At 33.6% G+C, this 19,193-nt stretch overlaps 1 protein-coding gene across 2 annotated transcripts; it reads left to right on the top strand.

The window, feature by feature from the left end:
- Positions 1-497: 497 nt before the first annotated feature.
- LOC106060549 (toll-interacting protein-like) lies at positions 498-18,242 on the top strand. Of its 2 annotated transcripts, none has more exons than XM_013218482.2 (8): positions 498-645; positions 12,823-12,987; positions 13,354-13,487; positions 13,883-13,931; positions 14,106-14,258; positions 14,489-14,579; positions 15,103-15,230; positions 15,384-18,242. In XM_013218482.2, exons 1-8 carry the CDS (start codon positions 568-570, stop codon positions 15,495-15,497), a joined length of 912 nt encoding a protein of 303 aa, XP_013073936.2. In that variant the 5' UTR covers positions 498-567; the 3' UTR covers positions 15,498-18,242. The 2 variants fall into 2 exon arrangements, with proteins under 2 accessions (XP_013073936.2, XP_013073937.2); XM_013218483.2 differs by having other exon boundaries at positions 517-645; positions 14,492-14,579.
- Positions 18,243-19,193: the final 951 nt, after the last annotated feature.

Genomic DNA, 19,193 nt, shown 5'->3' with positions numbered 1-19,193 from the left:
TGAAACTTTTTGCTGGTACAAATATAATTATGGCATTAACAGAGAATAAGTAGAAAAAAAGCTCCCCTTTCGGACAGATAATGTAAAGTCATCTGTTTCTGTGGCCTTTGGTTAACGAGAACAAGAACAATAAGTTATAGAAATTAGGGAGGATTAGTAAGTGCACAATGATTAAATGCAGTTAAGTTATAAAATTAAAATATATATATATAGATCTATCTTCAGTTTGAGACATAACTAGATTATAACTAGATCTATCATTCTATGTGGAAGAGTGCTGCAGCAACATTTCAAGAGAAAAAAAATCATTTTATGTATACGAGTTTCAATGAATATTATTGAAGTGTTTAAAATAATGTAGAATTTACATCTTTTGGATCTATATATATATTAAATGTACTTTAATACTGTTAGATCTAATGTAGATCTATATTGAAAAAAAAACTAAAAAGACAAAACCCGAAATGGCGAATGGAAAATAGTCCGTTTGTTTTGTTTACCTTCTCTAAATTTCAGAAAGAGCTCTTGTTTGCTACCTAATCATACCTTCATTACTCATCAACAAATATGGCTGCATCAAACGGAGTAACGTCAAGTCCTGTTAACAGTCAGAACTCTGCACTGTCTGGCAGCAAACGAAATCAGGTTTTGTTAAACATAGTCTGTTGCTCGTTAAATTCATTGATTTCTCTTCTAGATATGTCTAATTCTAATCACGGACTCTAATCAAATCAGACAAATTGTCACAAATTGAAATTTTAAAATCTCTCTTCAAAGGGTATTAGTATACGACACTAGAAACGCTAAATTAGGTTTCTCTTATATTTTCAGAATATGCAGAAAAAAATGCAGATTACAAATATGTAATTTGATTTCCTCGGAGATAAATAGTTTTTAAAATATATATTTTTTAAGTTTTATTTCTTATTACCATATATTGTCATTGGAAATACGCCATTTTGGTTTTAAGGCTTAGTACTAGACTATCTCCCTTGAATTACTTGCCAACTTTTTTCTGTTGCTGTTTTGTCTTTCTTTCTAGCAGCTATTAGATCTAATATTAAAATTCATTTAAAATGCAAACAATATTTTGTACTTTGAAAAATAACTAAAAATCGAAATTAAAATCATGTAGTTAAAGTAATAACAACAGACAAAAAAATTAATAGAAAAATAAAAAAAATAACTCTAAGCCTAACAAAATATCTTTTATTGGCAAAATAAAAGTAATTAAATAAATAGATACCGGTACCCTGTCTTTAAATACATGAAAATAATGGACATAAAAATTGTTATTTAATGATGAAATTAATGACATGCAAAAGAAAAATGTGGTATCTTTTAAAAAATGGGTATATTTCTATGTATTTTTATGTAATAAAATACAAAGGCAAGAAAAAAAATCAAATAGCCAAATAGATCTAATCTGAATATATTGTAAGATGAAATATTAATCAACACTTTAAAATTTAGGCTAAATCATCATACTCCAAGCAGTGGATTTGGCAAAAAAACGGTTACATGTGGCCTCTTGTGGTACAACCACATCAAAGTGATTACCATTTGTATGCAATAGTGTTATGTTGCAGCATATATGGTTGTCTGTGTGAGATAGTATGTATGTGTTTGCATCATGAAATAAAGGTTTTAATAATAGCCATGAGTATTTGGTTTTGTTGTGGTTTGGTGAGAATGTATAGATGTCTCTTTGCAGTAGTGTAGCAGCTGCAAGCATTTCTGCAGATTTGTCCCATGTTTTTTCATCAGCTCCATATGCTGCTGTTAAAAAAAAATATGGTAGCTATAAGTACAAGTTCTTTATCCTTCTATCTTATTTTGTAAGGTAACTTATAATCATATTGAATGAAAAACAATGCACAATATAAGAACAAACAATATCTACAACAAGGTAGAGAAAGTAATGATAGGCTTGAAGAGTGGAAGGGAACTGCTTTTATAACAGATTCGGGAAATGTTACAATGGCATCACAGTTAGTAACCTTGTGATGGCTCCAAATAGGGATGGGGCGATGAAAATCAAAGGCTTTATCAAATCTCTTTAATGAGATGAAAGAGCTTCAAGATAAAAATACTATGTCACTACTTCTGTGGACCAAATAGGGGAGGGGGACTAGACTCTATGACAATCAGAGTGTATTTGTCATACATAACTACTTCTTGATGTAACTACTTATAGACTGCCGGCCAACACGATATGATCCAACCACGGGAGTTTTTGTCGTACATAACTATCTGTACAAGCTGGCCGACATTATAGGATACAACCAAGAGAGTTTTGATCGTGACATGGTTTATGTTGCATCACGTTTCAGTCTTAGTCTCATCCGACTAGACCTCAGTTGAACTGCATGTCGGTGAAACGAACCGACAAAGAAAGCGAAGAAGGATAAATTTTGACCAAGTAAAACACCGTACCTTGCCCTTCTCCCTTTATGAGCATACCAGCGATCCTAGCAGTAGATGACCTAATATGACCACGGCGCCGGCGAAGCTCCGAGCAGGGGAAGGTGATTACATCACACCTAGTTCTGCCGTAAAGACAAAGATCGCGTGTGTCGGCCGGCGCAGCGAAGCTCCGAACAGGGGAAGGTGATTACATCACACCTAGTTCTGCCGTAAAGACAAAGATCGCGTGTGACGGCCGGCGCAGCTAGGGTTTAAAGGTACGTAAGAATAAATGGAGACAATCGCCACCTGTACGGTACGGCGGGAGAGAAAAACTTGATTTGGAATCCGTAACGGAATGTAATACATGGGCGCTAGTGGATCCATGTGAAGAGAAGGGTTGGTAGGTGGAGTCGCTACCCCCCCCCCACACACACACAACTACACATCTTAAACAAATTTAGTGTAATAGGTGAGGAGTTGTTTTTTTTTAATGAACTCCGAAAGTAAAGATGCATAAATTATCTAAATAGTAGTGTATATGCTTCTTACCTGTTTCTTTATACATTGGCTTTTGTTCCCCACTCTACGCAAAGTAAATTTCAGATTGTGAAACATGATAGTTTAACAGGTGCTACGTAACGTTTAACAAAGACGTTCGTGATCTAGTTACACTCGACCTATCCTCCCTCCAAGAGAAGTGGAGCCAGATGTAGTGGTAAGAGTTATAAACACAGACATTAGTCCTATCTGATCATAAAACACACGCCAAAAAATCTCTGGTAGACAGTAGACTCCACTCAGAAGACCTTACGGCGAAAGAGAAAGGGACACTGATCTGTGTCAGCTTCATAAAATTCTTTCTCTTCGTGGTGTGATTTTACGAAAATAGAGAGCGCTCAAAATTCGTTAGAAATGTATAGATCTAACTGTAGTCTTAATCATCAACAGATAAACATAAAAGTATTATTTCTTATAGTAATAAGTTTCCCGTACTAGATCTACATCATTTATTGTCATTGCTCTAAAAAGATCACTAAGTCATAATGCATAATTTTGTTCAAAAAAAATAAAAATTAAACATAACATGTATATATAGATGCGTGTTTCATTTCATTTAATTCATGCATATTTGTTTTTTTTATTTTATCATTATTTCGCTTTGCTTGGTGAGTTAATATATTAATTATAGATCTAATTGTTAACACATATTTTTTAATTAATAATTTCATAAGTAGAAAAAAAAAAGAAGAAACAACAAGTTCATCAATTTATTAATAACATTTTATTTAGACCTTCATTTCAGTAAATACACTTAAAAAATCATAAGTTGACAGCATAAGAACAAAAACTCTCTTTAAAAAAAGTTATTGAAAGTTCAATATAGGTAAGGGAGATAAATATTGTTAACAAACAACACGGTGGTCGGCAAAGGTATCTGCGTATCTAAACTATTACCGAATAGAGCTAGACCTATAGATACTAGATCTATAGATCTAGTTATACTAGTATAGTATATCTAGACTAGATATAGTTTATCTAGATTCTAGTCTAATACTTACTAATAGTAGTCTTACTACTCTTAGATTGTCTACTATTATAACTATTACTCTCTGGGTAAAACTTTACATCGAAGGACCCTTTTGAAGAATGTTACACAAGTGGCAGCACCGCGCTGTCTATCGCTACAGTAATCAGGTCACAAGGTCACTACTGGCTATTTTTAAAGTAGAAAAATAAAATTACATCTTTCTTCTAAAATATGGCATTGTATCTTTAGATATTATTTTTTTAAAACTTATGCTTTGCTTATTATTATCCTGTTAAAATGATTCAATCGGAGAGTCATAATCTAAAAAAAAACGAGGGCAGAAAAAATTTATTTAAATATGTATTTAAAATAAACAAAACAGTTAACACACGATTAGATTTATTATTTTATTTTTTTTAGCAAAGATACGTAAGTCTATAATTAATTAATTAATAATATATTAATTAAAATTCCCAAATTAAAAACATAAAATACCATCTAAACATTAATATTATTCCAAGAATAATTTGTAGAAAAAAATCTAAATCTATATTACATAGATCTAAGATTTACCGTACTAAAAGAGGAAAGAGAGAGAGGGACCAGTGACCGGGCGCGCTCTGCTAGTAGAGCGCGTGTGGGCAGGTAAGGTCACGTCACTACGTCATCATACATGCGGATAGACAGCTGCCAAATAATTGACTTGAAAAACTAGGGGCCTTTGATGGGAAGTTTTACCATAGAGGAATAGTAATGTAAATCTAGGTTATTCTAGATCTAGAGTCTAGCGTCTAGACTCCTAGATTATTTTTTTATTGTACTCAAGTTCTAGATCTTATCTATTCTAGATCTAGATTAGATCTTGTCTATTTAATTTTAATATATCTAATTAATCTTGGAAGTCTAATAATAATCATGACTTAACCCATTAACCCCCAAAACTTTATTACTGCATTAAATATAAATTTTCTATTAAATATAAATTTCTATTGGTCAAACTTACTTAGACTTAGACTTAGGTCCTCCCGCGCCGTTCGGCGCATTGGGCGGCAAGCTGTCTCCATAATGATCTGTCACTGGCAATGTCTGAAGCCTCTTCCCATCTGGTGTCCACTGTTCTGAGGTCCTCCATGAAGGTATGTCGCCAGGTAATACGAGGACGTCCCTGTTTGCGCTTTCCTCGTTTTAGCTTCCATGTTATCGCAACTCTTGGTGTGCGTAATTCATTTTGACGTAGAACATGTCCCGCAAACCTCATGCGACGCTCAGTCACAACCTCACTAAGTGTTCGACTCCCAGTTCGGCAAAGGATTTCCTTGTTTGAGATCCGGTCTGTGTAACTGACTCCCAAAATCCGTCTCAGCCATCTCTGTTGAGCCACATTTAGTCTTTTCTCAATTTTGACAGATGACTTCCACGTCTCACATGCATATGTAGCAGTTGGAATGACGATTGTGTTGAGAAGGTGTATTTTTGTCTCGAGTCCAATGGCTTGGCTAGTCCAAATAGGCTGCAGCCTTTGGAAAATGCTCCCTGCCTTTCCTATTCGGCACGCTACATCATGGTAAGCATCTCCATCATTTGTTATGATGCTGCCAAGGTACGTGAACTTGTCCAGCTCTTCAAGCTTTGACTCGCCAAGTCTGACGGGGACACCCTTTGCCTTATATCCCACTCGCATAATTTTAGTCTTATCCAAGTTTATGCGGAGGCCAATTTTGGGTGCCTCTCTGTCTAGGCTCTCCGTCATTTCTTGAATGCATTTATTTGTAGCCCCGAGTAGTGCAACATCATCAGCAAAGTCCAAGTCCGTCAATCGGAGTTGTTCATGCCATGGAATACCAAAGGCAGTCTGGTTCATTGCTCTCCTCATTATGTAGTCGATGGCTAGGAGGAAAAGGAAGGGAGATAAGATGCACCCCTGTCTCACACCTGTCTCGATTGTAAAAAACTCTGTTGTTCCCTCTTCTGTTTTAATGCAGCAACTAGACTGACTGTAAAGGTGTCGTAGGATCTGGACGAATTTTTCTGGTATACCGTATTCTCTAACTATTTTCCATAGTGATTCTCGGTGGACACTATCAAACGCTTTTTTGAAGTCCACGAAACTGATCGTTAGCCGTTGTTGGTACTCAAAACTTTGTTCTATGATATTTCGTAAAACGAAAATCTGCTCTGTACATGATCTGCCTCTTCGGAAACCTGCTTGTTCTTCTCAGAGCCTTTCATCTACAGACTGTTGAAGCCGTCTCAACAAAACAGTGCTGAAAACTTTGCCTGGGACAGAGAGGAGAGTAATGCCCCTCCAGTTGTTACAGTCTGCCAAGTTGCCCTTTTTTGGAAGCTTTACAATCACTCCCTTTTGCCAGTCCTCTGGGACTTTTGAAGTTCGCCAACAGAGATTTAAGAGATCAGTCATTCTGTTAACAATGCACTGTCCCCCATATTTTAGCATTTCTGCTGATATCATGTCTAGTCCTGGTGCTTTGTTATTCTTTAGCACTGCAATGGCCATGGTAACCTCCTCAGCAGTTATTGGGTCTGTCTTGACCTTGAGATCATTGTCTGGAGAGGGGTCCTTGAATATGTAAGTTATGTCTGGCGACAGTTGGTTAAGGGTCTCTTTAAAGTGCTCTACCCATCTTGCATCCTGTTCTTCTTTCGTTAACAAAGTTTTGCCTTGCTTGTCTTTTATTGGTGCCCCATGTCCACTCTTTGCTCCAGTGAGATCTCGGACAATACGATGGAGGGTTTTTGTGTCATTTCTGCTTGCAGCTGCTTGTGCCTCTTGTCCCTTCTGCTCAATCCAGTCCCGTTTATCTTGCCGACAGCTTCTCTTTACTTTCAGATCTGCTTCCCTATAGGCTTCTTCCGCTAGGCTGCGATCCTGTGTTTCATTTTTCTGATCTCGTCTACGTTTGGCCTCTTTCCTCTCATCTATCAATTTCCATGTTCTGTCTTGTATCCACCGTTTCTTGTATGAACCTCGCCTCCTTCCGATAACTTCTTCTGCGCACCCAATAGTGGTATCTTTGAAGTTGGCCCACTCTTCTTCAAGGGTCAATATATCTGCAAGAGCCTCAAAGCGGTTCGTTAGTTTCAATTGGAACTGTGCTGCAGTATTGCCGTCTTTAAGCTTCTCTACATTAAATGGGCGGGGTCGTGTGGCTCGTTTTGGTTGGCGTTTCAATCGGAGCTTACATTTGCCACTGACAAGGTAGTGGTCTGAGCCGATATCAGCTCCTCTGCGGGTCCGCACGTCTAACAGAGATGACCTCCATCGTTTGGAGATGCAAATGTAATCTATCTCGTTGAAGGTTTCCCCATTTGGTGATCGCCATGTTTTTTTGTGTATTTGTTTGTGCTTAAAATATGTGTTTCCAATTGAAAGGCTGTTGGATGTGCAGAGAGAAATCAAACGCTCGCCATTATCACTGATGTTTTCTGCAGAGCCATATGGTCCCATTACATATTCAAAGCCAGTTCGGTTGGGATTGATTTTGGCGTTAAAATCTCCCATCAGTAGAATTAGGTCGTGAGTAGGTGTTTCATCAAGAGTGGTTTGTAGTTGATTATAGAACTGATCTTTGATGGTATCTTCTGCATCCTCTGTAGGGGCATAAGCTTGGATGGTAGTGACTTTAATTTCCTTTGTTTGGAGTCGAGCTGTAATGATGCGGTCACTGATCGGCTTCCAAGCAATTAGCGCTGAAGCTGCTATTTTAGACATGATGATTCCTACACCACCAATGTGCTCCTTGTCATGTCCTGAATATATTATTGTCTTGTCAAACTAAGACACTGCAAAAAGAATTTTTGAAAATTCTGTGAGATGTACACTGGCGGTGTACGTAGCAGGAAGTGGCCCGTGAGGAACATATATAAAAAAAATATTTTTTTTTTACAATCTTTAAGTGAAAACAGAATAGTTAATAACATTGAAAAACACACAAATTAAGCATTTTAACGCAAAAAAAAAAAGTATATTTTAATGCTTTTTTTACTAAAAAATTATTACAATATAGTAAAAAAATAGGCATCAAATGTACAACATTATCTGGTACTAACCAGTACTATCCAGATATATTTTTTACAACAACAAATTAATGTACAATAGTGAGATATTCAAAGATCATGTCCATAAGCAAAGATTTTAATATTTGAAGTGCGGTTGAACCAAACATACCTTTATATGCTCGTATATTCGTATATTTATATGCTTATCAGTTATGTAATAATCATAAATTCCATTTTTTTCTAATTCTTTTCATTGGGTCACAGTCATAATTTTGGCATTTTCAAGTTTGTTAGCTTTGATAAAGTCTATAGACTCAATTCCCTCGTGATATTAGCTCTGCTAATTAGCTATACTAAATTGTGACTAAATTGTAAAAATAAGAATACATAATAAATAACGGTGTCTCAGAGGTAAACATATTATGTTATGACATAACACAAGGTCCTAATAACAAATTATAAGATTCTAATGTCACTGAAACTCAATCATGCTTTTGTCTAATTCATTTATTTACTATTAGATATCAGGTTCTCATCTTGATTCTTAATGATGACATTGTGAACTGTTAATATTTACTTGAGACCCTAAAAAATATTATAAATATCTATAATTATTATTATAATTTTTTTTTCACATAACCATACATCAATAGTATTATAATTTGCTAATGGGACCAATATTTTTCTAAGCAGTCAGTTAAAATACTATAGCCTAGGAGAACTGCATGAAGTAAAATAAAACAAAAAGAAAGAAAATATATAAAAGGAATTATTATATTATTGTTTATATGTTTTCAAATAATAACCTTATAATCATCATAATTAGTTCTATAATTTGCAATTATAATGGTATGTATGTTGTATAGCAATAATATATGATAATATTGGTTAAAACAAGCAAATCTATGTTCTAAATGAAGTCTTGATCTATTTTGATTCATATATCAGTCATTGATTCCTACAGTGGCATATCCTGCCATGTACACTGGGAGTGTACGTTACAAAAAATTAAAATTTGAAAAGACCATGCTATAAATTTTAAATCTATTAATTAATTATAATACTAGGATACTTTATGTTTCTAAATCAATTAGTTTTATTTGAAAATATTTATATAAATGTGTTATTACTTACATTTTCCGAATTGGTTTCATTTTTTTCAATTTTTGACAATGTTGTCACTTTCATGCGCAATAAAATAATAAAACGCAATTGTAAAAGTCAAACAGCAGTGGCAAAATGTGGACAAACATGTTCTTAAATGAAAACAAAAGAAAAAATAGAAAAAACTTTAATAGTTTTTTTTATATAAGTTTTTGAAAAACGTACACTGCCAGTGTACAAAGTAGGATATGGGTAATCATGATGTGACTGTAACTGTTGGGTTAGAATATTGGGGAATATAAAAATTATAAAATAAGAAAATTTAACCTAGATTTCTATTAGGCCTACTACTTAAAAACTTTTTTTAAGGTATTTAAATACAGTTCTTACTGGGATCCTACCTTAGACTTAGACAGTGATAGACTGTTACTGTGTTAGTATTAGACACAAATCAATAGAAACTGATCATTTTCATGATTTCTGCAAGTTTTCTCTATTTTTAATAAATAATTGAAAATAATATATAATATAGATCTATATATAAATATATATATATTAGGGGTGCACCGGATAGTCGCTCCGACTTCTGTCGAATAACCGGCATTTTTTACTATCCGGCGATATTCGGCTCCACCCGGATATCACTACAGAATTGTAAAAAGTACAACTATTTAATATGCATAAAGTGGACCTCGTTCCGTTAATGTCTGTTGTAGAATGTATTAATGTTTATATTTTAATTTAAAAAACAAAATAATGTGCTTAAAAATAGAGCCATTACATTATGAATTTACACGAAACAACGTTTATTATAAATACAAGGCGTCTTAATAGAAATGATACTTTACATCATAAATGCACTTTACGTACAGAGCAGCAATGGCTAGCACATTTTTTCAATTTGTCTTGACCTTTGAGTAGGTTAGTTAACATGTTAAAATGCTACATTCCTTGATTACGTCATGCTGACCAGACGTCTGTCTAGCTGTGCGGGTATAACTCCAGAGGTAGAGATGAACAACTCCCACCCCCTTTTATTTGTTTAGTCCATCACATTGAGTTTTTTTTATAGGCAGGTGCCCACAAGTTAAATACGATGGACGTAGGTTTAATGTCAGCGTATTGACACTCACTAGAGGTCACACCTTTCAAGGGAACTGAGTTTGTTTACTTAGTAGTTAATCTTTATTAGGGGGGCTGGACTACAAGAGCCACACCTCTAAGGTAACTAGGACTAGGTATATTTCCAGATTAACAATTCCCTCCCCCTTTTCTTTGTTTAGTCCATCACATTGAGTTCATTGATTGACAGGTGACTCCAAGTCAGATACAATGGACATAAGCACTCTCTAGAGGTCACACGAGGGAACTAGGTTTGTTTATTTAGTAATCTTAATTGGGGGGCTGGACTACAAGAGCCACCTAAGGAAACTAGGTATATTTCCAGATGAACAACTCCCTCCCCCTTTTATTTGTTTAGTCCATCACATTGAGTTCATTGATTGACAGGTGACCCCAAGTCAGATACGATGGACGTAAGCACTCTTTAGAGGTCACACGAGGGAACTAGGTTTGTTTACTTAGTAGTTAATCTTAATTGGGGGGAGGGGGGGCTGGACTTCAAGCCAAACATCTACACTGGTATCCGGACAAAGAATTGGCTTATTTGGAGAAAAATCTGAATCACATGGTTCGGTTTTCAAGTGTGCCGAGTTACTTGAACATAAATCTCAATTAGTAAGCTGGACTAAAGATCACACACACCTAAACGAGTGACCTTTAGCTACACAGAACACAAACCGCGAGATTATATAGCCCAGTAAGCCAGTAACTAATTATTTTGTAGACGACACGACCAGGGCTATCTTTGAATGGAGAGCTTAACACCACCTACTCTTTATTTTTTTTCTTTGGTGTGTGTAAGCTGGACTAAAGATCACACACACCTAAACGAATGACCTTTAGCTACACAGAACACAAACCACGAGATTATGTAGCCCAGTAAGCCAGTAACTAATTATTTTGTAGAAGACACGATCAGGGCTATCTTTAAATGGAGAGCTTAACACCCCCTACTCTTTATTTTATTTCTTTGGTCCTTGATACCCATTCTATTGATAGACATTGACCATTTGAAGCCAGAATTTTAAAAAACACAACGTGCCAACATAGGATATTACACAGTCAATAAATATTACGGTTAAATAATTTTTCTAACGTGTTAACTTGAATATTACTCCTGCAGTTAAGTGTCTTGATTTGATAACAATATTCTTAATAATATGTGAAAGTCAATTAACTCCTTGTTATTTCTATTTTTTTTTACTTAAGATGCGTACATAGCCACTGTGTATCAGGCTAGGATGACATTTACACACCTGACATCCATAGGCTTACTATTGTTCCCTTTTGTAACAGTTACTGAAACCATGAATAAAATAATTAATAAGTAATAATTAAGGAAGATGTTTCTAACATACGTTCTTTGCATTTAATATTTCTAACGTATGTTCTTTGCACAATAAAATAAAACAAAGATGTGCATGTTTGCGTGTGTGTATTTTTTGCCTTGTATTAAAAACTTTATAGAAAGAAGGCTAATTTCATTGTTTAATTCTTTTGACTTAATAAATAACAGAAAACCTTACAGTAAATTTTAAAATTGCATAAAATAAATTGAATAATAGTACCGCAGTTAGATCTAGCAAACAAAGAAACAATATGCTGGAGCGTAAAAAACAACAACCCTTGACCTCTAACTCATGGACGGGTATAATTTATTTATATGCTTGACTGACCATGCCAATATGTTATCTTTTTTGACTGACACCCAACTCTATTGCATGTATATGCTCAAGGAAAAAACAATGCTTGATGGTTAACACAAACAGCTATACACACTACACTAGGACTACATGTGTAGGCTCACTAGGTATATCTGACCAGGCTGTTGGTCTGAAATGAACACATACATCCGACCACTATTAAAGGCAGATTGCACTTCACTTATGAGAGATTTACATTAGTAACTAGTTAAATGTATACTAACATATTTTACATTGACCCTCCCACATACAGCCTTTACATTTGGTGGCATCGTACATACACAAAAGAAACACTCATGCAATACAGATTTTTAGAAATACTGTAAAGCTTGAATAAATCAATTAGTAACAGAGTTTAAAACAATAAGGTATATAAAAGGAAAAAAAAATAAAACCAACTAATATATTTAAAACAATAAGGTATATAAAAGCAAAAAAATAATAAAACCAACAAATATATGTATGATATTTAACAGATTCGTAAAATGTTCAGCAACACAAGCTATTAACAAGACACTTAGGTATCCGGCTCCGGCCGAATATCAAATTTTACTATCCTGTCATATCTGGCTCCGGACGCACCCCTAATATATATATATATATTTGGTTATCAAGTTTTAGCATTACCGTGTATCTGCAAATATTGGAGTTAAGATCTATGACAATTAGTATCATATCGTTAATTATAATACTTTTTGTTGTACTGATGATTTAATATAATGCAAATTGTTTGGTTTCTTAAAATCTTATTTTATAAATTATAAAATATGTTACTTAAAGGAGAAGATAATTACAATTAAGTCTCTTTGGTTAGATGCAGTATGGAAGAAAATAACCTTGAAATAACCTTAAAGTGTGAAAGTTTTATATTGGCATGTATGGGCTTTGTTAGTTCAACTAACTTACAATTTTGTAAAATGCTTTCCAAATTTAAATTAGGTTATGGTTGGTGAACTACCATCTGATTTTCTCCGCACTGGACCTGCCCTGACCCAAGAACAGGAGGATGAAAGAATTGCCAGGGCATTACAGGCACAACAACAAGCTGGTCATGTCATGTCCTCATCTAACTTTGCTGGTCGGTTGAGCATTTCTGTTGTACAGGTACTAAGTGTAGATAGATTTTGAAACTATCTCTCACTAGAAGTGTACAGCTTTCATCATACAATAATCCTTTAAGTTCCTCTCTCCCCATTCTTCTTCCATTCACTTCCTTTTATCCACTCATCAGTGGCAGTACTTCTAAAAGTTTCACCAGGCACTAGACACACACTCCACTTTTAGCTGGCTAGTAGCAAGTGTAGTGGTTCTGATTGACAGCATAACAGATCACACGCTTTGTTTTTTTTTTCTTTTTTTTTTAAGATTCATACTCTGGACTAAAGCTAGAAAATCCTTAAAGAACTACTTTGTGCTTGGTCAAAAGTTTTGCTCATTCATTTTTAGAATTCTATTTATTTTTTTTTCTAGGCAAAGCTGAATAAAAATTATGGGATCACCAAAATGGACCCATATTGCAGAGTTCGTATTGGGCACACAGTGTTTGAGACCCCAACAGCTTACAATGGAGCTAAAAATCCAAGATGGAACAAAACAGTAACAGCGTAGGTTGACTTTGTTATTAATTTCATTCAATTTGTAGTAGTTAGAAATATTGTTTTTAATTATGATATTTGTCTTTGAATTCATGAAAGGGTATAGAGTTCAGGAAATGGACATTTTATTTATTTATTTATTTTTTTTGCAAGAGTTGAAATGAAACAATTTTAGTTTTTTTAATTTTCTTTATTACAACTACACTATCTATTTGGAAACAGTAGATTCAGTAATTTAGTTCAAAGCTTGTGTTTAAAAAAAATCATCATTATCTTTCGTTTCCAAATAAGAGACCTTGTTTTACTTTTTATTGCCTATCAGTCATTTTTACAAACGTAAGTAGTACACCCTTAACAACTTTTTTTCTTTTAAAAAATGGAAATCCTTTTTTTTTTCCTCCTAGGTATCTTCCTTTAGGTGTTGACTCGATGTATATTGAAGTATTTGATGAGGTCAGTTTAATATTTAATTATATATATATTGTATAACATTCTATCTTTAGTATCATATAAGAACAAAACAGCACCATTACAAATGAAAAATTCTTATCTTTTACATAAAATCTGTTAATGTTGTTGTTATCTACCTAAAAAATATTTTTTTAAAACATTTTTACTTTTAACCAGAGGTCATTTACAATGGATGATCGTATAGCCTGGGCACACATCAGGTTTCCAGAAGCCGTCATGAATGGTGAGACTGTCGATGAATGGTTCCATCTCAGTGGTCGACTGGGTGATGATAAAGAAGGCTCTATCAACTTAGTTTTGTCCTTGTCTGTGAGTTTGATGTTACTACAGACTTCAGCCTTTGTCAAGAATATATTCTTTTACTTTACATTTGTAGTTTTAAAAAAAAATACAGATTTCAAAGGTATTATTATGAATTTGATATTAATTTAATTTAATAAATTTAAAAATGATGAAATTATATTTAGTACAACATTAATGCATACAGATTCTCTACAACTGTATTTTGTTTTTATTTAAATGTTTTATTGCACTTTCAGCAGGCTCCAATTGAGAGCAATATCATTAGTTATTCCTACACCACTCCAGTGCCTATGATGATGCCTGTCTATTACCCAACACCAGCACCAGGTATCAACTGAATTATTTCATTTTCATTGCTAAAGACAGTTGTAGTCCTACTACGTTTTTGTTGGAGTAAATAATTTTTTTTAAGAGTTCATATTTTCAAAATCTACACATTTTTGTTATTATGAATTGCAGCTAGAAAACAAAAATGGCCACCTGGACCTTTTTGGGAGGTATTTTAAAGACAGATGGCTCTCGATATATTATCCATACGCTACCTCACAAATTTGGTCATTGGAACATTTCAGCAAAATTAACTTTTTAACCCACTAGCTGAAATTCCCAATTTATTTAAAAGTTGTGTCTAATAGGAATAAGTAACTCTTCAAAAAGTTTTTAAATTATTATAATACAAAAGAAAATGCATGAAACAACAGAACAATATGCCTAGTTTAAAACAAAAATAAATACTTTTGAAAGACTAAATTTCCTGGGTAGGCCTTGCAAATAACATGTTTTTGTTTTCTTCTGTTATGAGCTAATGTTTTCCTAGTGTTGATTGTGTATGATTTTATTTCTGTTTTAGTTATGCCTGGTATGGCTCCTGTGCCTGGTATGGCACCCATGCCTGGTATGGCACCCATGCCAGGACAGATGCCAGCTTATCCACCTCAACCTCTTGGCCCTTTGTATACAGAAGAAGATTTTAAACAGGTTTTTATAATAACAGACACATAGCTTTTTATCAGATACATCCATTTAAGCGTATAATTGGTGATTTTAAATTAGTTTTCTTTATTCATTCTTACTTTGAAACTTATTAAAATTGTAAACAACAATTGTTAGATGAACTAATGTATTCACCAGGTGAAAGACATGTTCCCCAACATGGAAGATGAAGTTATCAAGTCTGTGATGGAAGCCAACAGGGGAAATAAAGATGCCACCATTAACTCTTTATTATCAATGGGCACAGAGTGATGCCTTTTGGATGAGAAGAATACCAATGTTAACTGAATTACTGACCTGACACTTTCTGTTTCAACACTTGATGTATTGCTGTTCTGAATTATGTAAATCCATGTAACAATATTATATGTCCATATTCATACATTGTGTGTATAATCAAGAAGAGAATCCTCTTCTTATATTTTGACTTTGCTTAACCTAAAAACAAAAAGACAAATATTTTATTTGGTATGGCAATGACAAAGTACAAGGTGTTTCTTGAATCACTTCGTCCACCATATTTCTGAAATATTTTTTTGATTTTGTGGAATTCATTTTGTTATCACTGGCTCCTGGCAGTGTCTAAATGTAGGCTAATTTTGATGAAAACATTTAAATGTTCTTAGTGAAATTTTAATGGCTTTTTTTTTTTTTTAGAATTTGTCCTCATTTAATTTTTTTGAATAGCCCAGCTCAAAATTTTGTTTTTCTTGTCTTTTAAATTTCCTATTTGTTTTTTGTTTTTTCAGTAATACATTCTCAAACTTGAATGTGTCAACAATTATCAAAGCACTTGCTTTTAGTGATTCAGATTCTGTGGTGTTTGTTTTTTATGTTGTAATTATTTTTTAATGGCAACATTTTTATTGTCTCTATTTTTCTTTATAAAACCCCCCCTCCTCTCTCAATTCCTATTCCACATGTTTGTAAAACCATTTTGGATGCTCACATTTTTATTGTACATATAACATTCAGTGATGCATAGAAAAAGATTTATTTCAAGTTATTATATATACACATATATAACACTAAAACGTTTTCTGTGATGGTGAAAAAAACTTAGAAAAGAAAAATGTATTTTTTTAAATCAAGTTTTCTGTTTTGCTTTTTTTTTCTTGTGCTTTGCTTGGTATGTTATGTTGCGCTAGTGACAACTATTTGTATTCCTGGATGATCTCATGACTTTTTAAAAATACTATACAATACCAGACATGCTGGTTGTGAATCTAAAATAATTAACATTTTATATTAATTTAAAAGAGGAAAAACAAACGTTGAAAATATTTAGTGAAAAAATTAAGGTAAAATTTCAATCGAAGGCCCCTTTTGAAGAAAGTAACCTGAGTGGCAGCGCAGTGTCTATCCCTAGGTTTATCTGGTCACAAGGTTACTACCGGCAGGTAGAGTTCTTCAGTTTGTCTTGATATGTGTGTAAAATTATATAATTCATTCTAAATTAGCTTTCGTATGTCTTTTAAAATTTTATGGAGAAAATGAAATTTTAAGGCGCAACTATTTTGATGCTTTTTTTATTGATACACTAGAACATTTGTTGTTAAATGTTAATAATTTATTTCTTTAATTCTATTAATTAAGTTCTGCTTAGGATCCCCATATCATAACCATGTTCAAAACAACCCCTGCTAATAGTAAAATGATTTAGTTTGCATTACTGCATCATCATGTTGGTTTAATCCCTTAATAATGATTGGCTGGGTTGTAGTTTTTTTTTAAAGTAATTTAGAATATTTTATAGTGTACTTTAGATGCTGTTATTGACTTGACAGTAGTGTCTCTTTCAACTTTTCTTTTCATGGTTAGCAAGTTAGTCAAATGATCTTTTATTATTATGTCAATAGTGTCTCTTACAATAAACTTTTTTGCTACATGCAGTTTTAATTCCTAAAATTTTCACTCATCCTAGTTATTAAAATTAAAATCATGACCTAAGTCATAAAAGACACAAAAGACTGCAGAAAAACTGTTTGAAAATTCCCTACCATTTATGCATGTTGTTTAAACCCAGGTGTTTAGTTAGTTAAATCTAGTTATCTCTATGGCTACCTTTAGTGGTCAGACAATTGTGGTTTATCTTATGGAGCAAAAAATAAAGTTTGGGCTTTAGACAAAATGAGGCATTGGCTATTGTAGTCACTTTTTCACCCACTTCCTCCCTTTCCATGCAACTATTGGGTCCAAACGAATGGCAGTTAGCCAATACAGTTTGAGATCAGTATTTTCACAGAGTCTGCCATAGTGTACTTTGCTAGTAGCTGCCTCAGGATCATAGGCTCCTGATTTTTTTCTCAGGATTGACTCCCAAAGCCTTTCCCTTATTTGGGTTTAGCCACTAGGCAGAGGATGTTTCTATTCAGTTTTTCTTGTAGGTTGGTAGCCAACCTATATAAATGAGAACCTTCCTGAAGATACTCACCATTGTTCCTTCTGTCATTGTTAACAGTTTTGCTCTCTAAGCCATATATGGGGGCCTGGATTCAGATTGGTTCTGAAAAGTTGTTATTCCAAAAGAGACAATGGCTGTAAGAGCTCCACCACTACCTATGTTTTCCAATGGCATGCATCTCAGATAGCATGAGCATTTTATTTTTGAATAAGTTAGCACTTTAGACCACATGGTCTGAAAGGGGAATTTAACTTTTTACTTTTTTATAGATCTAGGCCTAGATTTGCTTGACAACTTGATTACATTTATGAAAACTGCAGGTTACATCAGAAAAACAAAAGATCTAGACATAGATGAAACCAGTATAAGTAAATCTAATACACTTTGCTCTAGATATGTAATTGGTGTTCCACTGTCAAATTTCTACCTACTTAACTTTTTAGAAGCAACAACATCTGTAGAGAGCCACTTGGTGTTAATGGCAGATGTATAGATTTTATGAGCTTTTTGTGTTGAGATATATGCAATCATCGAGGATGATATGCCACTCTTTATATATACCATTATAATAATTAAAATGTACACCTTCAATAGTTGTTGCCTTTGTTCTTTTTTTTGTAGCCTTAAGCGATTTTAAAGTCTGTTAATTTAAAATGTTTTTTAAATAAGGATGCAAGTTATGATCCAATCTATCAAACTAGTTTTATAAATACTATCTTGTGATCAAATGGTGAAGTACTTGACAGTCAAACTGATGGTCTTGAGAAAGAATCCTGGAGTAAGTTTTTAGTATACCAACTTGTAATTAGTACTTGGCAGTCATTGGGCAAAGTAGAATCAGTTGATCATTGTGCAAGGCAAATTTACTAAAGGACAATAAAGAGTATTATAATTATTCTTGTTACTAATAATAGGTTCATAGGGCACATTGAAGCTTGCATGTCAAAGATTACTCAAGAGTTGATACAAACTGCTTTGTCATACATAGTGTGCAGCTGACGAAAGTATTGTTTAATGGGAGGCAACTCAATGAAAGGAAACTCAACCAGTTCACATAACTTGAAGTTAATTCTAGAACCATCAAACCCACTTAACTTACAATGATCGCAAAAGCCTATTTGGGGCCCCAAAAAAAGGAAAAGCATCTGTACAAAGCATTTTGTCTCATTTTAATGATGATTATGTCTGTGTTAAAAATAAATAACACATGAGATAGTAGCTAGAGATTATAAAAAAAGCTAGCCAGTCAATAGAAAAGCTCAGAAAAATAATAACTCTGAAGGAAAAAAAGGTGAATTCACCTGAACATTGTGTAATGTGGTACAATTGTATACCTATTGTTTGGACTGAATTCTAAATTATATGTAGTATTTGGATGAAATTAAATTATACTAAGCATTTGAACTAAACTAAATTATACCAAGCATTTGAACTAAACTAAATTATACCAAGCATTTGAACTAAACTAAATTATACCAAGCATTTGAACTAAACTAAATTATACCAAGTATTTAAACTAAAGTAAATTATCTCTAGTATGTTGG

Source organism: Biomphalaria glabrata, chromosome 6 (assembly GCF_947242115.1).
Source record: "Biomphalaria glabrata chromosome 6, xgBioGlab47.1, whole genome shotgun sequence".
NCBI classification, from domain to species: Eukaryota; Metazoa; Mollusca; class Gastropoda; family Planorbidae; genus Biomphalaria; species Biomphalaria glabrata.
This window is presented reverse-complemented; position numbering and strand designations above follow the sequence as displayed.

Excerpts from the sequence above, each read along its gene's own strand:
- LOC106060549 (XM_013218482.2), top strand. The coding sequence starts at position 568 with ATGGCTGCATCAAACGGAGTAACGTCAAGTCCTGTTAACAGTCAGAAC. Across the intron at positions 13,488-13,882 it reads TGGAACAAAACAGTAACAGC|GTATCTTCCTTTAGGTGTTG; the intron begins GTAGGTTGACTT and ends TTTTCCTCCTAG. Across the intron at positions 15,231-15,383 it reads CAGAAGAAGATTTTAAACAG|GTGAAAGACATGTTCCCCAA; the intron begins GTTTTTATAATA and ends TGTATTCACCAG.